At 42.7% G+C, this 23717-nt stretch overlaps 1 protein-coding gene and 1 long non-coding RNA gene across 4 annotated transcripts in view; one reads left to right on the top strand and one right to left on the bottom strand.

Annotated features, from left to right (window-relative positions):
• Positions 1–20321, top strand: part of LOC148347561 (uncharacterized) — a 43714-nt gene extending 23393 nt beyond the window's left edge. For all 3 annotated transcript variants that reach the window (XM_088323541.1, XM_088323542.1, XM_088323540.1), the window contains exons 30-47: positions 680–863; positions 969–1111; positions 2194–2375; positions 3610–3869; positions 3931–4168; positions 4243–4420; positions 4515–4641; positions 5836–5922; positions 5995–6180; positions 8147–8424; positions 8501–8649; positions 10091–10175; positions 10273–10387; positions 14949–15083; positions 15153–15416; positions 16405–16510; positions 16577–16748; positions 18896–20321. In XM_088323541.1, coding sequence (XP_088179667.1) covers positions 680–863; positions 969–1111; positions 2194–2375; positions 3610–3869; positions 3931–4168; positions 4243–4420; positions 4515–4641; positions 5836–5922; positions 5995–6180; positions 8147–8424; positions 8501–8649; positions 10091–10175; positions 10273–10387; positions 14949–15083; positions 15153–15416; positions 16405–16510; positions 16577–16748; positions 18896–19309 — 3303 coding nt within the window. In that variant the 3' untranslated portion in view covers positions 19310–20321. The remainder of the gene's footprint in view (positions 1–679; positions 864–968; positions 1112–2193; positions 2376–3609; positions 3870–3930; positions 4169–4242; positions 4421–4514; positions 4642–5835; positions 5923–5994; positions 6181–8146; positions 8425–8500; positions 8650–10090; positions 10176–10272; positions 10388–14948; positions 15084–15152; positions 15417–16404; positions 16511–16576; positions 16749–18895) is intronic.
• On the bottom strand, positions 6940–15641 carry LOC148347562 (uncharacterized). Its single transcript, XR_015847987.1, has 5 exons — positions 14958–15641; positions 14777–14879; positions 10325–10479; positions 9503–9567; positions 6940–8999 (listed from the first exon to the last, which is right to left on the bottom strand). It is a non-coding gene; the product is annotated as an uncharacterized LOC148347562 (long non-coding RNA).
• Positions 20322–23717: the final 3396 nt, after the last annotated feature.

Genomic DNA, 23717 nt, shown 5'->3' with positions numbered 1-23717 from the left:
TTGTGTTCGTAGCTTATTCTATCTACCCTGGTCATTCCCTCGAGAGGGGTGACCAACAGACAAACAAAAACAAGGAAAATAAAAATGGGAAAATGTAGCAAATAAAAAACACAAAGAAATTGACCATGGCCAACCCAAATGCCCAAACACCAAAAAAAGTTGAGCACCTCAGCACCCAAGTTGGTCATGCTTTCGTCCCTCCATATGATACGGGACACGAAAAAGCGGCCATGTCACTCGGGTAAGGGGGACACAACACACTCTTCTGTTTAACAGCAGGGCCCGATAGCTTTAACCGGTTTACCCCTGCTGCATCATACAAGTGCCCTGCCCATCCCTTAGAACATGTCCAAACATCCTACTATCCTTTTACAACAGGATAGTAAAAGGGGCCCTCTCCCCCTGGGAGGTGTGAGAATTCTCCCACCGTGGTCCGCTGGGTGTTGTAAGAGGCGACTAAAGTGGAGGGAGCGAGGGGACAGGGGATCCTCTCCTCTTTATCTCTTCTGCCTAAGAGACAGCAAGATAAAGAAAGGGGGTCAGGAGACCGAAAGGTCTCGCAAACCCTAGTTATAGGGTTACTAAATATGAGAGGATGTGGAAGTAAAGCGACTGAGTGGAAGATAGTTTGTAGCTTAAAGTTGTTAATAAAATCCTGAAGAAATTTTTCTTTTTGCAGTCCAAACCAGAGGCGGTTGTTGTGACTTACTTGGTTTTCATCAAGCGGCACTGCCTCTCCAGCCAGGAGTATGCTGACGTCGCAGTACCGGTACTCACCAACAGAGGCCTTCTGTGCCCGGCCCAGAACCGGGTGCATTTCTCCGAAGTCTATGGGAACGTTGACCTGTCTAACACGCTGCCCGGTACACACTCAAGACTCGCACTTGAATTTTGCTAGACACTTCCAATATTATTAAATCAATCGAATTGTACATTTGGATTCGTATCGTGTTATTGTCGCGGAGCAGGTCACAACTGGATCCTGCTCAGTCCGAGCTACTTGCAAGCAGATAACGACCTGGCAGGTTGGAGACAGCTATTTGGCAGCCTCGGCGTCAGCGATGGACTCATCATCCGAAAAGAGAGACGCACGCTCACATTAAAAGAACTGGTGAGGGAGGACCTTGTGGGGGAATTTCGGTTGCGTCAAATTCATATTGTATCTCTCAGACGTGTGTGTCTCAAATTCCTAGATGGGAAAGGACCAAAAAAGGGTGGCCAGGTTTATATTGGAATCATCTGATGTGGCTAGCACCTCTAATTTATAATAAGGCCAGTTTATACAATATCCGGCATTGGTTCTTGGTCCAATTTAATTATCACCAATCACTGCTGTATCAGTAACCACCCAAAAATAACAATAAGACTGTCATTCAAGCAGCATAATGAACTAGCAGTTTGTTTTATGTGAGTTAGCATATTCATATGTGCAGAGTTGGGTAGGGTTACTTTAACTGGATTACTTTCAATTACTTTTGGATGACTCCAATACCAAATATGTTAATAAAAGACAAAAGAAACTAAATATGAATAAAATGACTAAATTTTGTGCAGGCTTGGGGAGTAACGGAATACATGGAACAGCAAAATTGATGTTGGCAAGCTGTTTGGATTTATTTTCATTTTGTTCCCGTCGCATTTTATGTTCGTTTTGCCGGAGATCAAAGAGATCAAAGCCAGGAGAGAAAGCTTAGCACGTGTTGTGAGTCATCATTTTATTCATATTTAGTTTCTTTTGTCTTTTATTAGCATATTTGGTATTGGAGTCATCCAAAAGTAATTGAAGGTAATCCAGTTAAAGTAACCCTACCCAACCCTCATATGTGCACAGTCTGACAAGTTTACATTGTTAAGGAGTGGATCACCTCCGATCCCGTTGTGGACAAATCCTGAAAATACAAGATTATCTCTGTGTCGTTTAGATTCTCATCCCGCGTGCTGATGAGAATATTTCTGATCTCACAGACGTCCGGTACACTAAATCTTGGGGTCACCAGCTTGTTTTGAGTCAAAGCAAGAAGAGCAGGTGACAAAAGAGACGTGTCAGCAGCTTGTAATTCCAGTCGCCACTTTTAGATTTGACATTAACCGCAGCTCATTGTTTGTCGATTTATTGTCCTGCCTCATGGATGAATGTCAAATTCCGACTGCGCATTTAATAACGCCGTTTCTGTTTGTTGCTCGCACTCGCAGACCACCAGCCCATGGTCGGTGGAGAGCACCACGTGGCCCAAAAGTCCCGGGGAGGTCTGCGTGCTGGATGACTACCCCTGCGAGGAGTTTCATGCTCTGGCCACTGCTCAACTGACAGCCCCTGTCCTTTTGGCGCAGAGGAAGGCTTTGTTAAGTCTGCTGGAAAACAACTGGGACAAGGGGTAATGCACATTGTGTCACTCTCCATGAGGAGCAGATGATTTCATTTGTGTTTTCAGCTTCAGCAAAAGTATTGTCACAATACGTTAGAAGCGACTCGACGTAAGCGGGCAAGCTTGCTTTAGTGATGCATGCTAGCATTTACACCACTGGTTAAATGCACGTGATAGCCGTTTTCACTAAAGCGTAAAAATGAACTTTTCGGTGCATTTGTGTCTGAATGCGCCACGCTGCAGAATTATCTGCTTTGTCAATTGAGTATTTCGAAGTGGCCGACAACATCACTCAAGCGGATTGTGTAAACTTATAGAGGGTTCCTGTGGAAAGTCTTAAAAGGCATTGAATTCATTAAAATGTTTTAAATCCAACTTTCGGAAAGTCTTAAAAATGTGAACACAATGACATTTCTATTTGTTTGCACTAAAAAGATTTACCGTATTTTCCGCACTATAAGGCGCACCTAAAAGCCTTTATTTTTTTCAAAAGCTGACCATGCGCCTTATAATACAGTGCGCCTTATATATGGATCAATATTAAGTCGCAAAGTCTTGCAACTAAGATAAGCAGCCGCCGACTAGATTTTCCCCCGAAGGCGAAGTCGTCCGCGGTGTATGCTGGGATTTATATACCGGCGTTTCACGTATTTGCTTTTGCGAGCTTTCGGAATGTTAAGGGGGTAATAAGTTTGACTGAACTGTTTTGTCGACGTTCCTATTGTAGCGCCTTATAATCCGGTGCGCCTTATGTATGGAAAATATAGGACCAAAAACTATTTTTTGGGGGTGCGCCTTATAGTGCAGAAAATACGGTAGTTACAACCTGGTAACAACATGAAATAAAATGAAATGAAATGAAATTGAAATGATCTGCATTTATATAGAGCTTTTTAAGTCAATGACTTCCCAAAGCGCTTTACATTGTGCTTCACATTTCCCAATAGCGGCCATGATCTGTGCAGCCATGTAAGGCTGCTAACCTGCTTATTGGGGGTATTGGGGGTTCAGTGTCTTACCCAAGGACACTTCGGCATGTAACACGGACAAGCCGGGATTCGAACTGGGATCCCTTAATCCTAAAACGATCGCTCTACCTCCTGAGTTACTGCCGCCCCAACAACATCATCATAACATTTTAACAACATAGTAATAACAAGAGGAGTTATTTTTAAACTGTGCTAATCGGTAACTAGGAAGTAGCTCAGAGCTTCTGCTTTATTCAGTATTTAAATGGTTGCAGGCATTGCTACTCTCAGTACCTGACGGCGCAGCTGCTGGACCGAGACGGCCGGCCCATCATAACCACCAAGTCTTCCTTCTATCATTTTCTGTGTCGTCTGAAATGGATGCCAGCCTTCCGCCCTAATGAAAGCCAAAACGCAGAGATCTTGTATCTGTGTCCAAACTCAGTCTATCTGAACACTCCGGAAATCAGCGACCTGCTTGGAACGCACGTCAATTACGTGAACATGGACCCCAGCAACTTCAGCCAAGCTCTGGGTAAGAAAGAGGTCAAGAAAAGTCCAGGACATCACTTGAAATGCATTTTCTCCGCTTTCAGGAATAAGAAAAAACGTATCTGTGGATGATCTTATTGGCTATCTGAAGGAGTGGTGCGTCAAACCTGCATCGGATCAAGAAAGTTTCCTGGATAATATGCCCGAGGGGGCAAATTTCACCTCCACCGTCCAGCACATACACAACGTCTACTCTTACCTGCACTCCAACTGTCCCCAAGGCAGCTTGAAGACGCTTTTCCAGCAAAATCCTGCTGTTTTCATCCCTCTGCAACAGCGCAGGTGCCTCACTCACACCATTGATTTTTCATTTCTTTCAATCCTATAATCCTATTTTTTGCTTTCCGGGAGCAAAGTAGCGACTGGTGTTCGGGATGCTTCCACCACCTGAGGGAGGTGTGCTGGAGTGACCCTACTCACATGTTCCAACGCTACAAAGTGCTCGTGCGCGAAGACAGGAGTCCCGTGGAGGAACCCAAAGTCCTTGCTCCTTTTTACGGTAAACTGGATGGCATGAAAGACTTCTTCATCCGAGTAAGCTGCTCTTCACCGGCTATCATATTATACCACTTAGTTTAAATATATCTGTTATAAAATCCCTAACCTGATGTTTTGATTTTTCAACAAGCTACTGAATGTGGACGGCACCCCCAACATGAGGCAATACGTAGCGCTCTTGGAAGTTATCGCTTTGTCGTCTCCCATCCCAACAGCTGAAGTGCTCCAAGACGTTTCGGTCCTCTATGCCACACTGGGTAAGCCCATGTAGATGGAATTTTTTTATTACCGTAAATTCCGGACTATAGAGCGCACCTGATTATAAGCCGCACCCACCACATTTCGGGAGGAAAACCGATTTTGTACATACACAAGCCGCACCTGTATATTAGCCGCAAGCGCCCACATTGAAAAAAATGCAACACAAACACAAAATTAACCCATACCCGACACAGTCCAAAAATCACAGCCGGCAAAATGAACAGAAAACAATACCGGTACTTGAGATTTGATGCAGACCTGCAGAGTCCGGGTGCCCGTTGAAAGTAATCCAAGGAAAAAAAGTGTATATTTCCAAAGGTAAGGGTGGGAAAAATATATATCCACTATTGTCGGCCGCGTCCACAAACACGTCTCACCTTTACTCCACTTCCCGTCAGCCCGCGTTTGCCCCGCCCCTTCTTTCTCATTTGTTCGTGCAAGCCATATCGGAATGAGTTTCTAAAATAAATACATTACAAAAATATACAGTTGCAAATACATATTATACATGGTTACACATATTTACAAAGAAAGACGGTACACCGAGAGAGTTTTCAAAGCTTTAATAATAATATTATAACTTTCATCCCAAACCGTGCCTGTGAAGGGTAGCAAAACGCTACTAGCAACACGCTCGCGACACTGGAAACGGGTCTGTTAAAAAAAATACACCGTACATGAAAAAAAAAAACACTGTAAACCGTCCTCATCTTCCTCCTTATAACTGACGTCATCAAAGTCGTCTTCCTTCAGTATGGGAAAGAGACTTTGTCATATGGACGTCGTCCTACGCTCCCTTATTCAAAAACACGCTAAGAACACGCTCGCAAAGTAAAGTTTACGTGTAGTAGCTCGGTTTCCTTCTTAATCGGACTGCTCGATTGCGTTTAGCTTGAAAGTTGCGTCATGTGCCTTTCTTTTTGCATTTTGCATGATGAGGATATGTCTACGCTAATTTAATTGTGCACAAGCTAAGAAGTTGCAGTCTTCCTCGGCGCATATATTCCACCGGTCTAAATCTTACCTTTTGTACTCGAGCGCCGCTGGCGGCCGTTACAAAAATGACATAAATTGGCCGCATCACTAAATAAGCCGCAGGGTTGAAAGTTTGGGGGAAAAGTAGCGGCTTATAGTCCGGAATTTACGGTATTCACCTTGGCTCTCATCAAGAACTGTTTCTTTTCTGGCAGCGGACAAGTGTAAAATTCAAACGTCTGGTGAACACGACGACTCTCCTCAATTTGTGCTCGATGGAAATTACTGCTCTACTTTGAAAGGTGAGTCGAGCCATCACCTCACCAGAAATAGCAAATTGACTTAAGCCGGTGCCGCGTTTTCCTTCTATTTAGGGATGGTGTCCGACAAGAGGGTTTTCCCCAGTAAGGACAAAACCTGGGTGAGCTTGGCGCGCAAACCCATGATCGCCGACAGCAAGGAGTTGGAGAAGATCTTTAAAGGTCGGAAGGAAGTCTGCCTTCTCGACCTGCCGCCGGCAGACAAGATAAAAACACCCAGGAAAAATGCCGTATTTTCGGGTAATGTTTACCGTCAGGTTTTTGATATTTTGTTTGGTATTTGCTAGATCTTGTGACATCTCACTTCAAAACAACAAGGACATAATCTCTCAAACGAAATGGTTTGCTAAGAGTAACTCAAGGTTATCTTTAAACAGTTGACAAATCTGTGTGAATTTAATCAGATGACTTTTATCCAGCAAATATTTGCCCTTTGGTTCCACCCTGTACAGTGGAACCTTGGTTCTCGACCATAATCTGTTCCAGAACCCTGTTCGAAAAGCGATTTGTTCGAACACAGAAATCATTTTTCCCATTACAAATATGTAAATCGTTTTAATCCGTTCCAACACCCTGAATGTTTGACACAAATAACATAAATGTAGCCCAGGCTAATCGTACGTTTAAAAAAAAAAGGATAAAGAGAAGAATTATGAATAGGATTTTTTTACCTTTGTGGTCGTCAGCAGAAGGCGCAGATGGACGGTGAGAGGGATGGAGGAGGAAGGAAAATTATTGTTTGGAAGGAGAGTCAGGGAGGCAATGAGTACCAATGTTGTAAGTCTTAGGTATGACTCGGCCGAGGCTCGAACCAGCGACCTCCCAGTCTCAAAGCGGGCGCCCTACCATCTCCACCCCTTAATGCTGAGCGCCAAGCAGGGAGGCAATGAGTACCAATGTTGTAAGTCTTAGGTATGACTCGGCCGAGGCTCGAACCAGCGACCTCCCAGTCTCAAAGCGGGCGCCCTACCATCTAGGCTACCGAGCTGGTATGGCAGATCGAAATTAAAACTTCCACTTGAGAGAATTATTAACAAACTTTTTTGCTTGAAATGTATTCTTTATAATTGTCCCAATCGTCAATTGGTTACATCCATAATCATTAGCGATTGTAACTATGCGTGTTCCTTCTCTATATTTCTAATCAATCACAAGGTTTGTATCCATGGTTATCATCGTTTGCTTCTCCCTATAGCATCACTGCAAGTCTTGGGACCCATAGCTAAACAAATTAATGCTTGCTACACGAGATTCTGAACTGAATAAAAAGAGAGAAAAGCATTGGGGAGGAGGGAGCTAATAGCATATCAACATCTTCATGCAGCTGTGATGCAAACAAGTTCACGGCCATATTCCTTAGCGAGAGTAACAATACGGATGCCTTCTTTGCATTTCTTGATAATTGCAAACTTTGTTTCATGGTTATGATGATGCTTCTCCCTTGATTATCACTCCAAGTCTTGGGACCCGTAGCTAACACGGTGCAGAAAATACAGTATTGTATCACAATAACTCCCCAAGTCTTTGCGAAGCACACAAAATTCTGAACTGAATAAAAAAAACGCATTGTAGGAAGTAGTTCTGCCGAAAGCATATCGGCATGCTGGTCTATTAGTGATCCCAAGAGCCAAGAAGAAATCTGCAGGTTGGAGAGCGTTCTACATGCCCCGTTGCTGTTTAAAGTTCTGCCCTCTGAGATTCGATCTGTAGCCTCAGAGGAACTGTTTAAATCTAAGCTTAAAACTTACGTTCCATAGTTTATGAATGACCTATAGTTCATGTTAACAATGTCTGTGTCTTGTTGATGCCTTTGCATTGCAGCCTGATCATCCTAGAACGGGGATTACCTCATGTGAGGTCCCGTTTTCAAGGTTTCTTTACTTTCCGACTGCTGAGGTTTTGAGTTTTTCCTTGCGCTCATGTAGGTTTTAGATCAGGGGATGATGTAATTGTAGTCTGTAAAGCCTTTTGAGACTTCTTGTGATTAAGGGCTTTACAAATAAAAATGACTTGAATTGACTTGACTTCATGCTGGTGTGATGCACACCAATAGCAAACCAGCATCCGATATAACATTGACCAATAACAGACAGGCCTTTTAGAGACTTAGAAGGCACTTGACTCACACATTCATACGTGTGAAGATTGCAAAATTAGAATTTTACACATATCTAAAATATTCCTTATGATTTGTTTGTACTGGCAGCTAGGACGGCGCAGAGCGAAGCAGCCCTCGCCACGTTCAGCGAGACCGACAGGTGGTCGTTCATGAACATCTGCGGCGTCCGACTTCTGTCCCAGTGCGTCAAAACCGAGGCAGTCACCGAGAGCTTGCGGCCCTGCCCCTCCATACAGGCCTTGGTCCGCTTGCTCATCCCCCACGTCCAGAAGTTTCTCTTCCACCACGAGGAGATGAGAGATGTTTATTCCCAGCTGATCCAGGACAACATCGCTGAAAAGATAAGGCGGCTGACATTTGCGCAGGTCAGTCAAAACCCCCAAACGTGGAAATCGAAAGGAAATGAGTTTGGGTCTGAAGATTGTGGGGGGTTATTCGCAGGTGGGCAAACTGTATCTCTGCTACCAACTGGATTGGGACAACCAACAAGACGCATTGGTGGAGTCGACAGATGTCATCTGTCTGCTGAAGGACCAAAAAGAGTTGTACATCCAAAAAGATCATTTGACGGCCAGGCTGGACATCTGCAGGTTTGGGCCAGGCTGTTTTTTTTTAATTGTTTAGCCTTTGGCTCTCCAAAGTGAAATATTCATTTTTAGGGGCAACCAGAGTTAGAACCATACTAGCCAGTTCTCATCTCACATTTCTTAATCAAAACTGGAGCAATAAGTCACCAGCTTTAATCATCATTTTGTTTTACCTCTAACTCTCCTCTGAGAGTATAAAACGGGTGACCAACCTTTTTGAAGCTCAGACCAATATTTGAGTTACTTATTAGTGAAAAGGCACTTATCCGTTCTCTCTTTCTTGAAATCAATTCCTTTCTTTCATTGATATCCACGTAGTGAAACAAGATTACACACAGTACTCCAGGGAAAATCTGCAATTTAAAGGTAAAAATAAGACTGTCAGGATGAATAGGCACAATATTTAAAACAAAGTGCTTAAAGACGAGCCATGGTTTTAATAATAACGCAATGAAAAAATAGCGCATCGTAACAATAGTGCAATGAAAAGTAGTGCAATAACATTTAGTTGCAACAATTAAATCCCGAATAAATCAGAAGATATATTGGGTAGGGTTGAAATAGGCTTAGTCAATAACTAGAACATTTGCCTTGTATAAAGGCACTGAGTAATTTGCATAAAATAATTATCGGCTAATTTAAACAATAACTGGAAGAAGTGGTCCTGTATTTGAAGATTCTTATGTCAATGATTTCTCATGCCAGGCATCCAGACTTTGGTAAACTTTTACATTAGCGCTGGTGTATGGGGATACTCCATTTAAAACTTAGTGGTACAGATCGTGTGGACTAAAGTCAGGTAGACTGGACGATTTGGTGAGATCTGAGAATATGTCAAGGGGAAGAATTCCCTTACCCATAACTTGTGAGCTGATTTCAAAACCAGTCCGCAGGCTAACTAGGTGTTCCTAAGGGGCGACCCTGGTATGAAAAAGACAACACATTAGAAACTGATCTCATCTGGAGTCTCTTCCACTTAGAAATGAGTGCTGGGCCCTGAGTGGCCATAGTTTGGACACCACTGCCAATTCAGATTCAAGTTCTCATGAATTAAAACAAAATAACCATTAGCATGCTCAGCCCCCATTCATATTAGAAAAGTCGTGGGTGCTCCCCAAGAGACCAAATTTTCCTCCAGAGTCAAACTTGCTTCTGTTTTTCTGATGTTTTGGGGGCGGCAGTAGCTCAGGAGGTAGAGCGATCGTTTTAGGATTAAGGGATCAGTTCGAATCCCGGCTTGTCCGTGTTACATGTCGAAGTGTCCTTGGGTAAGACATTGAACCCCCAATTACCCCCAATAAGCAGGTTAGCGCCTTACATGGCTGCACAGATCACGGCCGCTATTGGGAAATGTGAAGCACAATGTAAAGCGCTTTGGGAAGTCATTGACTTGAAAAGCGCTATAGAAATGCAGATCATTTCATTTCATGTTTTTTGAATTTAGGGAGCTGGTCAAACTGTTCTGCTCCGAGAGTGGACACAGAAAAGAGCTGATGAATTTCCTCAACGGCCTCATTGCCTCCCTCCCCGTAAGTCTCTGCTCTGGAATCGGAAGAGTATATGCCGGAGTGAAGTACGCCAGTAGAGAAGATGGGTGCTAACGATGTCGATTTGTAACCCACATAGGACCCGGCGGCCCTGAAGAGGTTCTTAGCCAAGGAGGACGTCCAAGACTTGCCTGAAGAGCAGGAGCCGTGGGAGGTCCCGGAGCCGCCTCACCTCGAGCCCGCCCCGCAAAGACGTAAGAGAGCTTCCATTTGTCGCTTTTATTACCCCGAGCCTTTGTTTCAGGTTGAGTCATTCAGACACGATCGTTTCTTGGGTCCAAAATCCCTAATGTCAAAAAAAAGACAGACCAAAATAGCTTCAGATTCATTTTCAACTCACTATCGTAAACATTTGAACACAAACGGTGGATGCAGTCATGTAAGATATTTAACACATTCACTGCCATTGATGTGTATGTCTGTTATTTCAGTGAATAAGTCGATGCTAAAGACCTCTATAACCGTCAATGGCACTGAATGTGTAAATATCCTGTAAACAATTACATCAATTATTCTAGGTGAAAAACACATTTAATACAAAAGGTGCATAGCTTTTCCTATTTCTATCTATGCATCCATTACCTTCACCGCTTATCATACCTGTCAACCTCCAGGGCTCCATGCCCTTACAAAATACAAAATAATCTTACACCATATTTTTTTGCAAACGTGTTTATTTACCGTAAATTCCAGACTATAGAGCACACCTGATTATAAGCCGCACCCACCTCATTTTCAGAGGAAAACCGATTTCGTACATACACAAGCCGCACCTGTATAAAAGCCGCATGCGCCCACGTTAAAGAATTGTAACACAAACATTAAATTTATCCAGACCCGACTTCAAGTCGTGCGGTTGAAACTAAATGTCCTTCATTGAAGTACACAGTCCAAAAATCTCATCCGGCAAAATCAACGGAAAATGATGTCGGTACTTAAGGTTTGATGCAGACCTGCAGAGTCCAGGTCCCGTTGAAAGTAATCCAAGGAAAAAAGTGTATATTTCCAAAGGTAAGGGTGGGAAAAATATATATCCACTATTGTCCGCCGCGACAACAGGTCTCACTCACCTTTACCCCACTTCCCATCAGCCGGCGTTTGCTCCGCCCCTCTTTTTTAATTGGCAAAACATATCAGAATAAGTGTCTCAAATAAATACATTACAAAAATATACAGGTGCAAATACATATTATACATGGGTTACACATATTTACAAAGAAAGACGGTACACCGTGCCTGTGAAGGGTAGCAAAACGCTATTAGCAACACACTCGCAGCACAGTAAACGACTGTTAAAAAAACATACCGCACTTGTAGTAATCACAATAAACCGTCCTCGTCTTCCCCAGTATGGGAAAGAGACTATGTCATATAGACGTGGTCCCACGCTCCCGTATTCAAAAACACGCTAGCAACACGCTCGCAAAGTGAAGCTTATGTGCAGTAGCTCCGTTTCCTTCTTTATCGGACTGCTCGATTGCGTTTAGCTTGAAAATTGCGTCATGTGCTTTTCTTTTTGCAATTTGCATGGTGAGGATATTTCTACGCTAATTTAATTTGTGCACTAAGAAGTGGCAGTCTTCCTCGGCGCATATATTCCACCGGTCTAAATCTTACCTTTTGAACTTGAGCGCCGCTGGCGGCTGTTAGAAAAATTACATAAATTGGCCGCATCACTGAATAAGCCGCGGGGTTGAAGGTTTGGGAAGTAGCGGCTTATAGTCCGGAATTTACGCTATGTAGTTTAACATGTTATATTGTACATGTGTTTCGTTATATCATATATATTGTTAATTAACATTTTGTCGTGAGATACTGAGTTGCTGGACATGAGTGAGCTTTATTATAAAAAAAGTTCAAAAATGAAGTAGCTTGGACGTTCACTGTAGAAGGAAAAAATACATGCAAATATAATTAAGTAGAATCATACATTTCCTTATTCAAATTATGAATTCATTTTCTGCATTCAATTATTGTTGGTAATATACTGATTGAAGGGATAACCACAAACCTGTCTTTTTTCATTTTCTCCATTTATACTTCTTTTTTTTCTTAACTTCTTTATACAACATCATAATTCGTAATATAATGCATCAAAGCAAGTGAGCCGTTTGAGAGTCGGCTCTCTTTAATGAGTTTAGCCGAAAACGCCGGTCCTCTAAAAAGAGACGGACTTCCTTTCACGACACAACTACCACATGAAATCCGATGTTTTTTAAGACCACATGTATTTCGAATTTACTCAATCAACCCCGCCTGTTTTCAGATCAGAATGACTTACGGCGTTTTAATTCGGGTTCGGTCATTGCGAGAGGCTACCGCGGCGAACTCGTTTGTCTTGACTGATTTGCCGTTTCGTGATAGCCGGTGTATACCGGATGGTACCCGTCATTGAAAAATTTGCGTTTTTCCGTACAGATTTTCTTGTACGTCGTACGCGTCTTAAAATGCATAATAAACGTACTTTGTACGGCAAAAACGTACAGGTTGACAGGTATGGCCTATCCTCAGTAGGGTCATGCGGGTGCTGGAGCCCATCCCAGCTATCTACGGGCAGTGGACACCCTGAACTGGGTGCCAGCCAGGGACAGATAAATCACTCGCTCATTCACACCTAGGGATAATTTGGACCGGTCAATGAACCTGACATGCTTGTTTAGGGGGAGGAAACCAGGGAGTACATGCAAAGTACGCACAGGAAGTCTGGCAAATGGATTTGAACCAATGACCCCAGAACTGTGCAGCCCTCTTATTTCTATATGATTAAAAAGAGCAAATGTGTCTTATCTAACAAATGGTAGACAATATACCTCGTTAAATAAAAATTTGTACTCACTTTAGAAAAAAGTACTTGAAATACGCAAACACCCTTGCATTCCTGCGTTTCTTCAAATGAATTAATCATCCCGGTTCAATTTAGAAGTTGCCGAAAAGGCGGTCCCCCGTTGTGAGGCGTTGGAATCGTCCCGGATCGCTCGCACGGTAACTGGAGCGTGAAATTACATTCTGACAACATGCGGCTGGGTTGTTTCAGCGCGTGTCAACGGCGTATCCTCCTCTTTGATAGCGAGTGCCGGGCAGGTCTTGTCAGTTTTTCATCAAAGCCACCCGAGTTTTTGTATTGACACTTTTCACATTCGCAACCTAAACGTGACATCGCCGGTACTCCTCGTGGGTGAGGCCAGTAAACAAACCAAAGTGATACTATTCAACACCATTGGCAATGCCTAGTCAAAGAATAATATACAGTTGTCGGATGAGGTGGGTCACCGAGTCCAAAAGTACATAGAGCACTATTTAGACCAGGGGTAGGGAACCTATGGCTCGGGAGCCATATATGGCTCATTTCATGAGTACATATGGCTCCGAAATAAAATGTAACTATTGCACATCAAGTGATTTCATCCCGATTTTGGTCCATATAAAGCAGAAGCAACTCAATGCAGAAGTTCGATAAGAAACCATTTCAACTGATAAATAAAAATGCTGGCAAACGACTTTGATTGGGTGAGCAGTACAGGTGGGCGGATCCCTGCACACAGCGCAAGGCACTTGCTTCTCTCTCTCGCTCAGTGCAGTCTACACCGAAAGTGAATATGACGATATGCTTATCGTTTGCTGTAATTTGTGACATTTTTACAAAAGAACTTTGCATGCACATTGTTTTGAAACCGGTATGAAGGACAAATTTCATGGAAAAAAACACTCTTAACTGAAGGTGGAAGACAAATTGTAAATGGCATATTTACATTGATTTGGGACACAGGATTTGGCATGATTATCATTTCATACATTTGATTAAATCATCAAATGACACATAGTGAAATAAAATGTGCTGAAGAAATAGCTTTTGTCTAGAGAGCGTGTATGGCAGTTTTTTCAATTTTGTCTGAAAATATATGATGTGGCTCTCTCAATTTATTTTTAAAACATTTTTTGCTTTCATGGCTCTTTGGGTCAAAAAGGTTCCTGACCCCTGATTTAGACAAACTGAGTATAGCATTAGCAGGGCTAGCTAAAGACCCAAACATTCTTCCCCCTGACATAATCTAAAGATCTAACCAAATCGTCCAGTCTACTTTACTGCAGTCCACATGATCTGTACCACGATGTTTAAAATGGAGTATCCCCATACGCCGGCGCAAATCTAAAAGTTTACAAAAGAGTGGATACCTCGGGCTCTTTGTAGCCGGCGTTTTTATTTATCAGTGTAAATGGTTTCTTATCGAACTTCTGCATTAAGTTGCTTCGGCTTTATATGGACCAAAATCAGGATGAAGTCACTTGACTTTGGAACGCAACAGAGAGATGTGCAATAGTTACATTTTATTTCGGAGCCATATGTACTCATGAAAAGAGCTATAGGTTCCCTAACCCTGGCTTAGAAACTTGCCGGTTCGCACAGCCCACTACACTGCGCAGAAAGGAATCAACATGGTAAAAAGTCCTGGTTATATTCTTCTGTCAAGGATTCCTGCGGATCCTTGAAAGGTCTTAAAAGGCATTGAATTTATTATTCTACAAATAAGTCCGCAATTGGCATTAAAAAAAATCCAAAAGGCATTAAAAAATCTTGAATTTACCTTGCTTTAAGCTTTAGGAACCCTGCTGTCGTGGTTACTGTATTTGGTCCCATTCAACTGCTGTCCACTAGGGTGCTTTTGCCGTTGGTCATGGCACTCATAGCTTCGGGGAATATGTAAAAGGGTCAATATGTTAATCAACATAAGCAAATTGTGTTCATTTTCTTCGCAGCACCCCCACCTATAGTTCCATATCCCACGAGTACCCCGTTTCTCCCACCTCGCCTTGAACAACAAGATGGAGAAAGCACGTTGATCTCCTGGCCTCCGCGAGCTTCCGTCATCAGCTCTGGAACGCAAAATTCCGGTACGCTTCTAGTGGTCTTTCCCCCGTTATTAAGATCCGACAACACGCTCCCGCTTTTTCGTCTTTCAGGGAACGTCCGGGGCGATGAAGCGGCGGTCGAAGCCGCTTTGAAGATGTGGCCGCCGCCGGCGGCGCCCAAAGATAGAAACCCGGCAGAAAATCTCCCCGCCGACCGCGGCGACCATTTTGCTCTGCCAAAACAGCAAAGCGGCAACGTGGAGGCTGATAAAACAACCGAGATTGCCGGCGAGAGTGCGGCCGAGAGACCGAGACCTCCGAGAAATGATGGCCCGCGTGACGTGGCTGCTGCTTCGGGAGCAACTCATCCTGCAGGTTAGACAACAAAAAAATCTGTATCAATACTCGCTTATTTCTAGTAAGAATTTAGTAATTTTAGATATCCAGCCATTATCTGCACCACTTATCCTCAGTAGGGTCACGGGGGTGCTGGAGCACATCCCATTCATCACAGGGCACATAGAGACAGACAACTCCCTCATTCACAACTCGAGACAATTAACCCGACATGCATGTTTTTGGAATGTGGGAGGAAACCCACACAGGAAGGCTGGTAGCTGGATTTGAACCCATGACTTCAGCACTGTTCCGTTCCGCCTTATTTAAGTAATATTATTTTCTAATTTGACATCCAATTAAATAAAATCCTCCGCAATTTTGTCCAACTTAAAGCAGATGATGCCTTATTATGAGAAATACGTCTTAAGAAAAATCAATTCTTAAACCGATAATAGTAAAATGAGCCCAAGAACTTGGTTTGATTTTTGATTTTCAAACATTTGAAAAATGTATTCGAACACAAAACATGCATTAACGCATGTAGACGATCAGAAAACAGGATGCAGTTATGTATTCCATACAACTCATTCGCTGCCATTGACGTATATGTCCGTCAATTTCAGTGCATGAGTTAATGCCAAGGACGTCTATAATGAATATATCTCCTTTAAGTATATCATTACTACAAGGTGGGGGAAAATGTGAACAAAAAGCTGCGATCCAAATCAAGGAAAAAGAAAATAGTACATGCTATTGGCTGAACTACTTCCCACAATGCCTTTCTCAACATTCAGTTCAGAATCTTGGCTGACTTTACTCACTTAGTTTTTAAACATCATTTTATTCATATTTAGTTTCTTTTGTCTTTAATTAGCATATTTGGTATTGGAGTCATCCAAAAGCAATTGAAAGTAATCCAGTTAAAGTAACCCTACCCAACCCTGCGTGTTTTTTTCAATTATCGATCGCATTAAAACAAAGCAAAGCTATCCGACCTCTATATCGACTTTTCGTTTTCGTGCAGAGTACCGGCAACCCGGCGCGACGCCCACCTCCGTCCACCAGGAGGCGAGAAAGGAGACGAGAGAAGAGCGCTTCGAGGATACCGGGCCGACCGATCCGGATGATCTGTACGCCAGCTCGATATCCTCCAAAATCCTGGCCCCCGACTCCGATCGATATCCCGTCTTTTGCAGAGGCGTGCCGGAGCCCATCGTGCTGACGAGTGTCTTCAAAGGCGTGGCAGCAGAGGAAGAGGGGGAGGAGGCGGAGACTCGGAGGTCCCTTCTCAACTTGGACTTTTCTTCATTCGACACACCCCAGGCCACCATCGAGGACTTGGACCTCACCTGCCAAAAACCAAACACGGTCGGTGCATCGTTATTTCCTCCGCCTCTTAGACGCAAACTTGTTTTTTGCTTACGGATCGTTTTCAAATGTTTACACACTAAACCCCCGGGATACGAGGTTATTCCATTCCGAGGGGGGAGCTCGAAAGGTGACATTTTCCCAAACTCTCAGGTCCCCAGATAAAACAATCATTCAAATAATCTATACTACTTAAATATGAGTAACAAAAATATATATTGTAAGTACTACATTTATATTATTAAATACAAATATATAAAGGAAAAAAGTACATTTTATTTACCAATGGAGTGACATGAGGTGTCAGACGGACCCAAATGCAGGGCAACAGGAAGACCGAATACAAGGGACGTGTTTATTTAACAGAAATGAAAGACTTTACGAGGGAGAAGGATGTGTGAGACCTGATTGCTGAGAAGAGAAACTTCTAGGGGTGGTGAGAAACTTGAAAGGGAGATTTGGGAGTACCTTTAATAAAATGGTTGGAGTGGCAGGTTTTGAAGTGGGTGAGCTTAGGGCGAGGAGGGAACTGAAGGAGGAAGTCGTGGGATGAGAAGTTTGCAGTCTTGTATATTTTTGTGTATATATGTTTAATGTGTTTACATATGTTTAGTTTACGTACGTTTTTTTGGTGTGCCTTACCGTACGTCTTTCCATGTTTTATGCACGTTTACGTCTGTTTTTGGGCGTGTTTACGTACGTTATTATGCATGCTTACATACGTTTTCATGCGTGTTTACATATGTTTTTTCTGTGTGTGTTTACTCGCGTTTGTGTGCCTTTCCGTACGTTTTATGTGTTAACATATGTTTTTGTATGCTTACATACGTTTGCTTTTCTGCAAGTTTACGTATGTTTTTGTGTGTGTTTACGTACGTTTACGTCTGTTTTGGGGCGTGTACATACATACGTTTTCATGAGTGTTTACTTAAGGTTTTTGGGCGCATTTACATATGTTTTGTGTGTGTGTTTACTCACTTTTTTGTGTGCCTTGCCGTATGTTTTAACGAACATTTTTGTGCGGTGTTACCTACGTTTTTGCATGCTTACATACATTTGCTTTTCTGAAAGTTTATGTTTTTGTACGTTTTCACCTACGTTATGCACGTTTACGTCGTTTTTTTGGGCGTGTATACATACATTTTCATGTGTGTTTACTTAGGTTTTTCTGCGTGTTTACGTACGTTTTCATACGTATACAAATGTTATTGGGCATGCTTACATACATTTTTTGCATAATTCCGTAATTTTTTTTGCATGTTTACGCATGATTTTGTGCGTGTTTACATACGTTTTTGTGAGTGTTTTCGTACATGTTCACGTACGTTATTATGCATGTGTATGTCTGTTTTTGGGCGTGTATACATACGTTTTGGCACGTGTTTCCGTACGTTTTTATGCATGTTCACGTCTGTTTTGGGGCGTGTAAACATCCGTTTTTGTGCGTGTTTACATACGTTATTATGCATGTTTACGACTGTTTTTGGGCATGTATACATACGTTTTCTTGTGTTTTTACTAACGTTTTGGGATGTGTTTACGTACGTTTTTATGTGTACATATGTTATTTTGCATGCTTACATACATTTTTCTGCATGTTTTTGTGTGTGTTTACAGACGTTTTCGTGCGTGTTTTCGTACGTTTCTTTACGTGTTCATGTATGTTTTTGTGCGTGTCGATGTACATGCTGTTTGTTATTTTATTATATTGTTCCTTTTTTTGATTGCACTTCAAGTGTAGGATAAATCTGTTGCTGGTGAGGCTCAATAAATATTACAAGGTTCCATAAGGCAACTAACTGCTCTTTACTCAACTGGGTCAAATACTTCCCGTAAAATCTCAAATTCTTCAAAATACACAACTTACTTTCCCTGGTAACGAGTTACTTTTATTACAAAGTAATTCAGTTACTGTTACTTTTGGGGGAAAAGTAGTGAGTAACTGGAACCAATTACTTTTTTTGAAGTAATGTTCCCAACACTGGTTTTTTATATACGATGATACGTAATTTGTTGTTGATGCTGAATTGTGGGGTAAACATCTTAATCCACATGGTAACGTAAAATAGACTTAAGGTGGGGACGCCTTATCCTGGGGGAGTCTTTCATAGAACATTGAAGTCACCCACCGTTATCTCCCCACCCAGGTGGCGCTAAGCGACGAGCACAGAGACCTGAGTGCCGTCGGGCAATGGGGGGAGCTGCTGGTCAACTCCTTCCTCTGCCAATGGAGGGACGGCGCCGACCCGGACCGGCCCACCCGGGTGCGATGGTGCAACGCCGGGGGCGAGAGCGGGAACCCGTACGACTTCGAACTGAGCTTCGGGCCGGAAGGCGAGCGGCGGGAGGTCTACGTGGAAGTCAAGTCCACCTGCAAGAGCGAACGCTTCTTCCTGCTCATGTCCACCAACGAGCTGAAGTTTGCGCTCGGCATGAAAGAGCGCTACCACTTGTTCCGCGTGTACGGCGCCGGAGACGCTCAGAAGGCGCGCTTGTGCCGGGTTCGAGACCTGGCGCAACATCTGCACACCAAGAGACTCCAGCTCTTTCTTTTCGTCTAAGCTCCATTTATTTTGCACTGATATCCAAACCAAATCGTTGAGCTGATAAGTGTCGCCGATTAAAAATGCAAATCATTGTATGGAACGGGTATCGAACGCGTGTCGCGGCGGCGTGGGTGCCGACACTTTACCACCAGGATGTCATATGAAATGATCTGCTTTTATATAGCGCTTTTCAAGTCAATGACTTCCCAAAGCGCTTGACATTGTGCTTCACATTTCCCAATAGCGGCCGTAATCTGTGCAGCCATGTAAGGCGCTAACCTGCTTATTGGGGGTATTAGGGGTTCAGTGTCTTACCCAAGGACACTTCGACATGTAACACGGACAAGCCGGGATTCGAACTGGGATCCCTTAATCCTAAAACGATCGCTCTACCTCCTGAGCTACTGCCGCCCCATATGAAACAATTCTAGAGCGTAGCTCACTATTCTCACTCACTGATTTGCATAGTGCATTCCGGTTCAAACAGTCACTCTACTTCTCATGCGTCGAGCCCATTGCATTTTAATATGTATGTAGCTAGTTAAAATACTTTGTTTTGTGTCTATTGACACTCGTGTAAAGAATTGGCAAGACTAACCAAAATGCTCTGAGTAAATCAGTGTTTCTGGCCCAGTGAGCAAAAATGAGTATCATATTGTTGCACCGATGCCTTTTCATATGTCATCTGTACCGCTGGCGGTCTAGTGGTAAGTGTCGGCACCTTCGCCGCCATGACCCGGGATCGAATCCTGTTGCGTTTCAGGGCCGGTGATGATTATTTTTTCACCGGATTCTGCGGTATATACGGGGGACTGGGTAAAATTTCTGAACAGTTTGGGGTTTTAAAGTGCACCTTATAGTCCAGAAAATAGGGTAATTTTATTCTGCTGCGTGTTTTTTTTACCTGAGACATTCCTTTTTTTAAATAATGTAACTAGGTTTTCTTTTTTTACGAGTCGATTTATGGGGTGTCGAATCACGGCTTTTCAATCTGTACACCTTGTTGGATAAAACCGTTTCCGTGTCACTACGCGTACTGTGTTTTTTTTTTTTTCTTAAAACACCGGCAGTCATGCTCAGCCTGACGAGATGCTCACTGACAGATAAAGTGATTTTTACTGAGATGAGCCGATTCTCACGATGTAGGGTTCGCACGAGTGCTTGAAACCCTTGAAAATGCTTCAAGCGTTAAAAAGTGCCTGAATTTTAGGTGAAGTGCTTGTAAATGCTTTAAATTGTTGCCATGTTTCACCAAGTCTGCTTAAAAATGACGCCGACGCACCTGCTCTGAAGGCTTCGCTCTGCCGCTGCATTTCTTCTTCCCTCGTGGCTAACGGCAGCTGGCATGAGTTTGTACGGCGTTGTCATGAGAAGCATCATCGCAGTGCACCAAAGAGGACAGGTCAAGAGACCAAGAAGCAGGGTACTGCAGAAATGAGAAAATTGGCTTTGAAAGTGCATCAATATTGTATCAACTGATCGAGGGGTGAGCAACCTGCAGCTCTAGAGCTCTATAGCGCCACCCTGGTGGCTCCCCGGACCTTTTATTTGAAAAAAGCTTTGAAACAGAAAAAAGTGAGGCAAATACTAAATATACAAAGTATATTTAAATCTGGTTCTTGAAGGAGGACAACCCTGAATCAACAATTCTTTTCAAGGCTGCAAAACCTATTTGAATTAATATCAAATGGTTCACTTGTGTAAGGCCCTTAAAAAAAAAAAAAAAAAATCATTTATATACGCATAGCGCGGGGGGTTCTAGGTCCAGATTAACTGCAAAAAAACAAAGGATTACAGTATTCCATTAATGTGATTAATCTGTTTCATAACTGTCTGGACTGAGTTAATTTCCTCAACATATACAGTATGTCACAAAAGTGAGTACATCCCTCAATTTTTGCAGAGATTTCATAATAATGTTGAATGGAACATCACTTTCAGACAAACGGCTGATATAGCCATTAGTAGCTAAGCCCCTGGTAACAAAAGTGAGTGCACTCTAAAGTACAAGTTCCTCAAGTTCAATATTTTGTGCGCCTCATATGATTTTGCTGAATCACTTTAATCCTGGCCATTGATCTTACCAGAGCGCCACGAATTGTCACTGGAATGCTATTTCACTCCTCCATGATAACATGACTGAGCTGGGGGATATTGAGGGTCTTGTGCTTCTCCACTTTCCGCTTGAGGATGCCCAAAGATGTTCTCTTGGGTTTGGATCTGAAGGAATGCTTGGCCAGTCCATCTCCTTTACACTTAGCTTATTTAGAAAAGCCTTAGTTGTCTTGGAAGTGTATTTGGGGTCATTATCAGGCTGGAACATTCCCCTGAGACCCAGTTTTTGGAGGGAGGGGATCGTTCTTTGCTCCAGGATTCCACATTCCATGCTTAAGTTTGTGTTTCCCTTACTAAAATGCAACACCCCAACTCCAAATGCACTCATGCAGCCCCAAATCATGATATTCCCAACACCATGCTTGACAAACATGTTTGTACTCCTCACCTGGTTGCCACCACACATGCTTCACACCATCTGAGCAAAAATGAATTCATCTTTGTCTCATCAGACCACAGGATATCTTTCCAGTAAGCCATTGTCTTACACATAATGAAATCTCTGCAGAACTGTGAAGGGTGTACTCACTTTTGCAACATACTGTATATTGTATAAATCAACCATAGTGCAGGACCCACCTGAATTGTAGTCCACGGACTGCTTCTGAAAGTAGCCCACCGGTGATAGTTCATTGGGATTTTCTAGGCGATTTGATAATGTTTTATCAAACACGTGTCTAGTACTGAAACAAAAACACAAGAAATTGTTAATAAAATACCCAAAAGAGTCCAGTTAAACCAGGGGTGTCAAAACAGGTGGCCCGCGGGCTGGATCAGGCCCCCCCAAGGGATTGAATCCGGCCCACGAGACAGCGCTCAGAGAAGCGCAAGAGAAAAACGAGCTTCAGGTTGAAATATGTCCACTTGATGTTGCCAAAGCCAAGGTGCCTCTCACAAACATTACTCGTGCTTCTTTCCCTCTCTCTCTCTTCTTTTTCTCTCACTCTCCATCTCTCTCTTCCTCTTTTGCTCTCTCTCCATTTCTCTATGTCTCTCTCTTTGTTCCTCTTTCTCTGTTTTGCTCTCTTTCTCCACTTCTCTCACTCTCTCTGTCCCTCTTTCTCTCTTTTGCTCTCTCCTCTCCCCCCTTCTCTTTCTCTTTGGATTTCGTTCTCTTTCTCTTCCCCTGACCCTCTCACTATTTCTCTCATTTCTTTTGTTTCTCACACACTCTTTCTCTCTCTTTTTTTGTCCCACCCTTCTCTACTTTTCTCTCCCTCCCTTTCGCTTATTTCTTTCTCTTCTTTTTCCTTTCTCACTAATCTACCAGTCCGGCCCCTGTGTTAAAATGAGTTTGACACCCCTTCCTTAAACGCTGATTTTATTCAGGCGATTTTACAATACTCGCAATAAAACTTTGCACCTAGAGCGCCCTCTAGAGGCCTCCAAACCTAACACAGGTGCTTCGTGGGGCTTCATTTCCTTAGTAAATGAAAAAAGACGCTTACTGATTGCCATAGAGCACAAATATCAAACAGGCGGCCCGCGGGCCAAATCAAGCCCACCAATGGTTTAAATCCGGCCTGCAAAACAACAGTGAGAGAAGCACAAGAGGAAAATGAGATGTAGTTTTAAATATTTCCACCGGATGTCACCAAAGCCAGTTAACGCTTGCAAAACAATTGTGGTAGTATTTCTCCATTTCTCTCTGACTCACTTCTTTTTTATTTATTTCTCCCTCTTTTTCTTTCTCCTGTTCACTCTCTCTTTTCTCCATTTCTCTGCCTTGCTCTCTTTCTATTTTCTATCTCCAATTTACACTTTAATTCTCTTTCTATTTTTTTCTTTCTTTCCCCTTTACGACCTCTCTCTCTCTCCTTAACCTCTCTTTTTCTTCTGCTGACTTTTTCTGTCGTTTCACTTCTTATTCTTTTTATCTTTCTCTTTTTTCACTTTCTTTTTCTCTCTATATTCATATCTCTTTTCTGCTCTCTCTTTTTCTATCACTGTCTCTCTGTTTATCGCTCTCTTTTTCTCTCACTCTTTCTTTTTCCATGTCTTGCTCTCTTTCTATTTTCTCCCTCTAATTTAAACTTTAATTCTCTTTCTTTCCCTTTCTCTCTCTCTCACCTCACTTTTTCTCTTTTTCTCCTGCTGACTTTTTCTTTCGGTCGTTTCACTTCTCTTATTCTTTTTATCTTTCTATTTTTTCACTTTCTTTTTCTCTCCATATTCATATCTCTATTTCCCTCCCTCTCTTTCTCTGTCTTTTCCTCCCTCTCTCTCTTAAACTTACTAGTCCGGCCCCCGTGAGATTTTTTAATAGCATTTGTGGCCCCCAGCCAAAACGAGTTTGACACCCCTGCTA

Source organism: Urocampus carinirostris, chromosome 19 (assembly GCF_059441175.1).
Source record: "Urocampus carinirostris isolate Australia breed hairy pipefish chromosome 19, RoL_Ucar_1.0, whole genome shotgun sequence".
Taxonomy (NCBI): Eukaryota; Metazoa; Chordata; class Actinopteri; order Syngnathiformes; family Syngnathidae; genus Urocampus; species Urocampus carinirostris.
The sequence above is the reverse complement of the archived record's forward strand: the minus strand, read 5'-3'. Positions and strand labels throughout refer to the sequence as shown.